We start from the raw sequence: 9,371 nt of genomic DNA, 5'->3' as shown, positions 1-9,371 counted from the left end.
GGGGGGGGAGAGGGGAGGAAGAGGAGTGGTGGAAAAGCATGTACTTTCTCAGTCTACAAGGTACATTCTTCCTGTACTGCCTTATATTGTTCTGTGAATGGATATTACTGGACAGGAGCATTGCCTCTTACTTCTGCTCTTGTATGGCTGAAAGACACCCAAAGCTGGCTGCAGCAGCAAAGGCAGCAAAACCCAGCATCTTTCCACTTACAACCCTTACTCTCGGACTGCTTTAACTGGTCTGGAAAATCTACTCTGTGTACGTGCCCAGGCCGTGCTTTATGAAATAGCAGTGGATGTTGGTACTGGGGCTGCACAGGGAATAGCACACGTGGGCTCTTCCTCCACAAGCCAGGCTTTGTAGGCAGAAACGGGCAGACAGTCATTGGCAAGGCTCAGTGAATACTGGGAGCGAACCACCCTAACTAAGGTATCCTTCAGATAAGATTATATTCTTCTTGCTCCTGCTTGTACTAGGAAAGGCAATCGTGTTTCTTTGGCTTGGAAGATTCCTGTGTGTCATGATTTGCCTATTTACAATAATAAAGGCGCCTTGTGTTTAAGCACAGGATGGGAATTAAGAAGTCTCATTCTGAAACAGATTTTCTGCATGACCTTGAACACTTAATCTCTCCTTGCTTGTTTTCTCATCTGTACAATAGGCATAATAATGTTTGTCAACCACACGGGGGTCTGTAAGGCTAAATTAATTAATGTTACAAAGCCCTTTGATTCTCTTAGATATAAAAGGTTTTCTAGAAATATGAGACAGCTATTTATTATCTGCACTTTCTTCACTTTTTATTCATGTCCTATCAATTCTTTTTCAGCTTTTTCTTCAAAAGTATTTGTCCTAATTATCTCATCTGAGTGAAAAAGAAGAAATTGATAAAAACTAATGATTTCATAGAAACTAATATTTGGAAAGACTGGTCTAAATTTCTTCATTTTAATTGTACTTCCTCACAAATAACATGTATATGAATCTTCTTGACCCATGTTTCTTCTCTTTGGTGACTTTCCAGTATGGTCTTTTCTTCTTTATATGCTGTATAAAGTATCTGTGAGCTCACACAAATGGACAAGAGTATGCACACCTGCTCTAAGAACTTAACTTCCATTTTTTTGTTCTATTTTAATCCCATTCCTCTTCTGTTGTTTTTTCTTCTATTTGGCAAGCTATTTTTTCCCTTCACTCTTCAGGAATCCTGTCTCACTGAAAAAAAAAAAAAAAGGTAAAATAGCAAATAGAAATGACACTGACAGTGTATACAAATGATTCATCATTTTTTTTCAGTGAGACAGGGTAGGTAGTAGGCTGTGCTACATATCAGTACAGTGCACCTCAGGTACACTGAAACTGTCTGACTTCACTTGATGTCATTTCTAGAATGTATCTTCTTTCTCCTAGCATTGAACCAACACAGGAATTTGGCTAGATTTTGCCACATTTCTGAAGCACTGTGTAGCAAAGTGCAGAAGTTCCAGAATATCTGATGTTAGTGTTGTAGTGTTCAGCAGCCTGCTGAAAGTGTGACATATGAAGTGTCTAACACCCAAATACCAGCTTGTCTGAGACTTTAGATAAGGATATGATTTAAATATATGTAGCAAATCTGTGAAAAGTGGCAGCACTGCAAAAAATGAAATTATAGGTTACATTGTGGATAAATTCTATAGTGTAATCACTTCAGATGAGTTTGAAGTGCAGTTTCCTATACTTGCTTCTCTATTCCTATTTTTCTGCTCTTTACTATTTTTTAGATGTATTTGGATTAACTTTTCTATGCCTCATTGCTTACCCTAGTCATTTCCTGAATTTCAAAAATGGCATTGAACATGCCTTTGTTAAAAAATAATAATAACCTATTAAGTTAGCTTATTCAACATGCTCAAGTCGAAAGAATTGTACAGTCATTAAACTGCAGCGAATGAATGGATTTTATAAGGAGGCAGCTTGTTCACTGGAATTTTTTGAGTTCTACAGAATAAGCCAAGTTTGAAGAAAAAAATATATACCTCATGACTTTGAAGTTGTAAAATCTGAAGGGCTTTTTGATGACTATGTAGGATGATTTTTCTCTGCTCTTTTAACAGCTTAGACCCCTAGAACAAAAATTGACTCTAAATGTTGACATGAAATTTTGTGAGACCTGGTCTCTAATTCTGTTTTGGAAGGAGGTGGGGAAAATAGGTTAGAAAATTCTAGTACTAATTCTGGGTTTGATTTAAATGCTGATTTATCTTACTATAACTCTGTTTCTGTAAAAATCCTGCCTTGCAATAACTGTGAAAGTTCCCAGTATTTATAACAGAAATCTATAGCCAGTTTCTGGTCAGAATGTGTCCCACACATTATCAGGTTCCTCTTTGTCCTGATAGACAATATAATAGCAGTGGTTGGGAAGCATATTGCTCCCTGCACCAGAGGAGTGACTGGAAAAGAAACTAACTTCCTGACAGAAAAGCATTGGTTAAACTAGGAAATTAGTCAGGATGTTCAGAGGACCAGCTGAGCTTCTAGGTTTGGTGGAGCATTTTCCCTTTTGTCCTTAAGCAGCATTCCTTCCAGCTGTAGCCTCACATGCACTGGGCTGATGCACTCCACCTCAGAGACCACAGTGGTGGAAGTCCTGTGCTCCATGCATAATTTTGTCTTTTGCTTTTATAATTGGAAAATATGATGATGATTTATTTTGCTGAGCTTTGAATTTGAATGCAGGATGCCAACTTAGGTGAGACATCCCCTAGGACTTTAATGTAGCCTAGTGATCGTACCATAGAATGACTGCTGCTTCCAAGTAGTTCAGTGGCATTTAACTGGTTAAAGGGGTGTGACCCTATATGTTTTTAGTCTTCAAATACAGGTCTTTACAGAGAGATTAACATTTAGATTACCACTCTTCTTTGATATTTATAAGATGAAGATTGCTGAGGTCTTAGAGGCCCCCACATTTTAATGCATTTGCAAGGCTTGGTGTTGAATGAGTGAAGGAAAGGGTGATGTGTGCAAAGGGGTATTTAATCCTTCAGACTCCTCCAGATTGCTCCTCTGTGCAGAAAAAATAAAAATTTGCCAAGTGGACTGCACTTTTTGCTTTGCCTAACTGAATTCTTTTGTCATCTAGGAGTTAGGAAATTGTTTCTGTGATTTTACTGAATTTCCCTGGTAACGTTTTCAGGTTAAAGTGAATACAGCTGTTTGTCTGAATATTTTTAATTTATAATGCTTACATATTTAATAACTATTAAGTATAAATATCTAGGTGAACTTTATCTGGGATGCAGGTTCTTTCCTTAGACAAGGTTTTGTTCTCCATATGACTACAATAGTAATTGCATTTGCTAAAGATGTAAATCAAGAGATTGTTAAAAGTTGGTCCATATAAATATTAAGCTTTCAGCTGTTTGCTTCATAAAGTACAATGTTTATTGTGACAGTATTTCACTCTTTGCTTTTCTGGTTTTAGAAACATAACTCTAGAAGGTACAATTATTTTAAAAGCAATATATGACTACAAGTGAGGCAAATTAAAATATCAGTTATTATCTCTCAACAGATTTTACCTGATTAGTGGTGGTGTTCCTTTTATTATATGTGGGATTACAGCAGCAACCAATATCAATAATTATGGGATTGAAGGCAATGCACCATAGTAAGTATAAACTATTAGCATAAAACTTTTAAGGAAAAGACTCTTTCTTATGGTGATAAATGTAACTGTTTTCATAAAGGGTACAGGCATGCTATTTGGTATGATGTTTATTATGAAATTTTATTAAATAATAGCTATGAAAGAACAATGACTTAATCTGAGGCTTGCTGCTTCACCTCTGTCAATTTGACTCCATTACTGTCAAAAGAATCACTTCTCATTTACATCTTAGTAAGTGAAAGAATATTAAAAATACCTAATGGATGGCATATTTAATAGAGCTACTAATGAACTGAATACTTTCAATTCATTATATACCTGGAACTAATATCTTTCAGATTACTTATTTAAAGTAATTTACAAATGATTATGTGAAAAAAGAACAAGTTAAAAATCTCTCCTTCCCCTACTCTACTCCCATCCCTCCCTTAAAAACAGATTATTTTGGTTTTTTACCACCTAGAAATGTTCCAGACACAATGTCTTGCGATCCTGATACAGCCCTCTACTGTACTAGTGTGTTAGTCTTCAGTATATCTCCACAAGCTGTACAGGTATCACATCATTATTAATTCATGACATGAAATATCAATGAAGTACTATAAGTCTTTCCATAAAAGTCAGGCAGAAAATGAATCAGACTGCAAAGTTAAATACATTCTGTTCAGCATGGAAATGATTGGCACACTAATATATACACTAGTACTCTGCCAGCACTAGTACTCTAGAGGACATCACTCTTAGTTACTGCTTTGAGCATCTATTGTAATATATTTGAAGCTAGTTAGGTTCTGGGTAAGAAGAGTGGAAACAAAGGAGAATGGCCTGTGAGAGAGCATTTGGCTCCTTAAAGGCATTTTTATAGGTAATTGAAATTTAAATTCAGGTAATAAATTAGTACATACCATGGCTAACTGTTCATTCTGCCTAGGGCCTAACTCATATTCATATATTTTTTCAAACATCCAATTAGACAATCACTTATAATCAACACTATGTTAAAAAACTTATTTATGTCCATGAATGCATTTTTCATTTTGGCACAGTTGCAGAAGTTATAACTCTTTAATCATAGCCAATCAATACTTGGTACCACAGTCTGTACAGAAAACAGGTGAGCGATGTTTGTAAGGCAGAATAAAAAGCTTTTAATTCAACAACAGCATAGTGACTTATATGCCATATTAATTTTTTAATAGTATTAGTACAGTAAATGGAGATGCACAAATTTGAACTTTTTTTGACAAAACGGATTCTTTAAGTGATCCGCAATGAGATTCCACTTGAATTAAGAGCATCCCAAGAGACTGTTCCACTGGGGAACATTCCATTCTTCACTTTGGATCAAATATGCAGCCTTCAGCTGTACTTCAAGTATTCATGTAGCTTAGCCAATTAAATATAGGTGGTAACTTACCTATCTTTTCACAGAGATCTTCCAGCGAGTCTTTTCATGTGCATATCTGACAGGAAAATATATACTTGGAGTGTCTCTAAGTTCATTAATGAATGTGTATATATTTTTGTTTAAGATTTGGATTTTTAAAAAATTAATGTACTTATTCTGCAGTTTCTTGTGATAAATACCCAGTGGAGCAGCCTCTTTTTAGCTGAGAGGTTCGCAGCCTAGGAGAAAAATTAATTCTGCCCTTTTTATAGTAAGTTGTAGAAAATTCCTAGCTTGACAAGAATGCGATATCAGAAAATTCCGTTCTATATTGGAGGGACTGAAACCTATCACACATACCTAAATGAGTATGAATTGTCATGCAGTGTCACTTTTAGAGCTCTAATGGATCATGACAGATCACCTGGTCTATCTTTCTGGCTCAGTGGGAAATTGGCTATATCCAAACCATTCCTGACAGTTATTTATCTGAGGTGCTTTAAATGCTCCCATAATGAATAGACTAGACTTTATGCCAAGAACTTATTATTCTAATTGTCCTAATAGCTAGGAAACTTTTTGGAAAAAACAAATTTAAATTTTTATTGCTGCAGTTTAAGTCCATTACTTCTTGTCCTACTCCAACAGGTAAGGAATTTATTCCCCTTTCCAGAAATTCAGGCAATATTTAGAGTACAACCTAATAACAGCTATATTAGCTTATACTTATTACTCAGGCTGTTCTCTAGTTTGGCAACAAGAAAATTATATAAGAACAATCTTCAGGCTTAAGAGTTTGTGTCGAAGTTCATTGATGCTACAGACTAGTAAAATCTATATCTACATTATTAAAAAATATATCTACAGTAAAATCTAAAATCTATATTTCTATTGCTCACACAGGTTGTATAAACGATGCCTCGTTTGCTTTTTAATCAAAGTATTAGCACTGACAATTTTAATAGTAGAAAAAAGGGTTGATGGAAATGGTTTTATATTTTGCTGCAATTCTAGATTCTAAACTGACCTACATTTCTTGGAAATTTTCAGCTTTAATGTCCTGTAAATTACACTAGACATTTTATTCTATTGAAAAAATACGAAAGTGATGCCTCAGCTTAATTCGTATTAAAGACACAGTCCCTTTTTCCACAACAGACATATCAAACTTCTGAGATAGTGTTGCGCCGTACAAGTTAGTCAGAAAGCGCAGGTTCACATCAATCGGTTGTCCGTCATATCTAATGTGGACTATAAAATGTTCTTGACTCTCTTTTTTGTCATTTTTCAGTTGCTGGATGGCATGGGAGCCTAGTCTCGGTGCTTTTTACGGGCCAGTGGCATTCATTGTGCTAGTCACCTGTGTTTACTTTCTCTGCACGTACGTGCAGCTGAAGCGCCATCCTGAACGCAAGTATGAGTTAAAGGAGAAGACAGAAGATCCACAGAGAATACCAAGTACTGAGGTGGGCCATGGTCATATTACAGACACTGTGTCTGTTCCCCAGGCAACCTGCTCCATGATTTCTTCTTCCTTACTGGAAAATGAGCATTCATTTAAGGCTCAGCTTCGAGCTGCAGCATTCACATTGTTCCTGTTTACTGCCACTTGGACCTTTGGAGCACTTGCGGTATCTCAAGGTCATTTCTTGGATATGATATTTAGCTGTCTTTATGGAGCCTTCTGTGTGACCTTGGGACTTTTCATCCTGATCCATCACTGTGCAAAACGAGACGACGTGTGGCATTGCTGGTGGTCCTGTTGCCCGTCTAGAAGAAACACCTATTCTGTCCAAGTTAATGTGCGCCCAAAGGTTAATGTCAATGGCGACACTCAAGTTCATGCACCTTGTCTTCAGGAGTCACCGTGTCCGAACAAAGCGGCTGTGTTTAATCACCCAGCAGCTAGCCACTGCAAACTTACTAACCTACAAGCGGTTCAAAACCACGTGAATTGCCTTTCGCCTGTGACACCGTGTTGTGCGAAAATGCACTGCGATCAGCTACTTGATGATGAAGCCCACATTCATGTCCACAACGAGGGAACCTTCAGACCCAATATGCACATTCATAGATGTCTGAAAAGCAGAACTAAGCCACGTTATTTCAGTCGGCACAGATCTGCGGGTGAAAGAGAGTACGCCTATCATATTCCTTCAAGCATCGATGGCAGCATTCACAGCTCACACACAGACAGTCCCCACAGTACGCACGATAGCCAGTCAGGCCACAGGCGGGCCTGCTGTTCAAAAAGCGATCCATATCCTACTGTCAACCAGCCCGAAAGCAGCGATGCAAGTACTGTAATATATAGTTGTGCTAAAATGCCAGAAAGTGACACTGTGCACCACCCAGCTCATTTTGAAATGCACCCACGGACACAGTCATTGCCATTTAACACGACAAATCACAATGGAATTCTCAAGGGAAACGTGCATGAAGCCATGATATACAGCTCAGATAGTACAGGAAATATCAAAACTGGCCCTTGGAAAAATGAAACTACTGTGTAGTTCATGGGCCATCATAATGTATTTTTTCACCTAAAACCATCATTACCTTTGGTTTTGTTCCAAACGAAATAAGATGACATTTGTGTAGCTCATCAGCAAATTGCACAGCTTTTCCATCTTTATTTCCATTTTCTTAGTAAGAGTCTAAAAGAGAGATTGTGACAGTTTTTGAAGTGAAGCTATTTTTAACTGAAAGTTATAAAATTATTCTGAAAGATAATTAGAAAATTATGTCTAGACAATTGAATATGAGAGGCAATATCCTTTTGTTACACAGAACAACATTTCTTTAGAAATACATCATTTTTATTCATTGGTTTTGCTTTAATTCTGTAGTAATTTTGGACAGTTTTTATAAACATATCAGCATCTTAAACTTCTACTTATTTATTTTTGTATCAAAATATTATTACTGTGCCATGGATTTTAATCAGAAGTGACTATGGTAGAAATTATAAACAGGATTTTATAAAATTACAGCTTTTTAGATCTACAAAAGCGATACTGCCTCTAACAATCTTCTGTAGCATATGGCCTGTAAAGTCGTGTAATGTACAGTCTCTGTTCTGTCCTTTTTCTTGTTGGAGAGAAGTGCTAGGTAATGTCTCTGTTACATCTATGGTGCTGTATAGGTTGTATTTTGCATGACATATGTCAGGATATACCATTTGCTGTTTTCTAGTGTTACGTGTGTTTAAAAAAAAAAGAACAAAAAAAAAGTGTTGTACAAGGCTGTGAAAAACCCTATTGATATTAATCTAGAACATTATAAATCTACGGGGAAAAAGAAATCACTCTGCACTAGTTTAAGTGGCACAATCCTTTGTATAAGGTTATATGATAGCTTTGATAAGGGTCCACTCTAATGTCTTTACAGAGCATGCACTACTCATTGTATGTGACACTGTGCAGTGTAATAGCAATTGTCTCAACAAGTTTTACACTTCTTTGTAAAGTATGCCTTTTGAACAAATCTGTAAGCTGTTTCATGATAACCTTTCCACGTCTGTTAAGACAGAGTAGTTTTACCATTAACTCTTTGAGGACTACAGTCATTTTCTTAAAGTAGCTTATTCTAGTTCAGAGACACTGTATATATGATATTGTCTGTTTAGTCACACAATTAATGTAGTCCAGAGTTGTCAGGAAAGAGAAAGTTCAGTCATTTTCCAAAAACACACCTTCCAGGAGTCCATCTATTATTTCACCACTTGCTTTCTGAAAATTCATTTCCTCTCCTAGCAAATTTCAGATTCTCTTTATCCCTCAATGCAATTTGACCTTCACAAAAGTTCTTTATGTTCATGACTTCTGCTGAATTATAGGGCATGCTAGGGTCACTACCATTCTCTATTAACAAGGCTCTTGGCAAGAAATTTTTTTCATGTTTCCATGAACATCTGGACACAAAGCATCAACTCACAGTACAGAACTGCATCGCAATTATCCCTATAAGAAATAAACCCACTTTTTTTTTCAGACAGGAGGGGTGCAGATTAATAATAGATTGCAGAAAATGAAAAGGAGCATAGATCTGTGAGAAAAAATGCCTACAGTGGAAAGTGAGCAGTGCATCCATAAATAAGTGAAAAAGCACAATTCTGTATGGCCATATGAGAAAGTCTGCTGTCATGTCTTAACACAGGCTGTGTAATTGCTCCATTGCTGCAGAGAGGAAATAGGAAATTCCCTTGAGAGTTCATCAGTCTGTGATTCTCTGTATATATGTTGCAGAAATCTTCACATATGTCAGCCTGTTATTATTTTATTAGCAGTTCATTAGTCTCTACCTGTTTTTTTTAATATGTGTAGGAA

General features: G+C 36.6%; 1 protein-coding gene across 1 annotated transcript in view; it reads left to right on the top strand.

The window, feature by feature from the left end:
- GPR123 (G protein-coupled receptor 123) overlaps positions 1–7,556 on the top strand; it is a gene marked incomplete at its 5' end in the record, with an annotated part of 51,275 nt that extends 43,719 nt beyond the window's left edge. Inside the window, 2 exons of the mRNA XM_008941200.1 lie at positions 3,561–3,656; positions 6,335–7,556. Coding sequence (XP_008939448.1) covers positions 3,561–3,656; positions 6,335–7,556 — 1,318 coding nt within the window. The remainder of the gene's footprint in view (positions 1–3,560; positions 3,657–6,334) is intronic.
- Between the last annotated feature and the right edge of the window lie 1,815 nt (positions 7,557–9,371).

Source organism: Merops nubicus, unplaced genomic scaffold, assembly GCF_000691845.1.
Source record: "Merops nubicus isolate BGI_N331 unplaced genomic scaffold, ASM69184v1 scaffold2585, whole genome shotgun sequence".
NCBI classification, from domain to species: Eukaryota; Metazoa; Chordata; class Aves; order Coraciiformes; family Meropidae; genus Merops; species Merops nubicus.
Note: the sequence above shows the minus strand (reverse complement) of the source record. Positions and strands in the feature narration are given on the sequence as shown.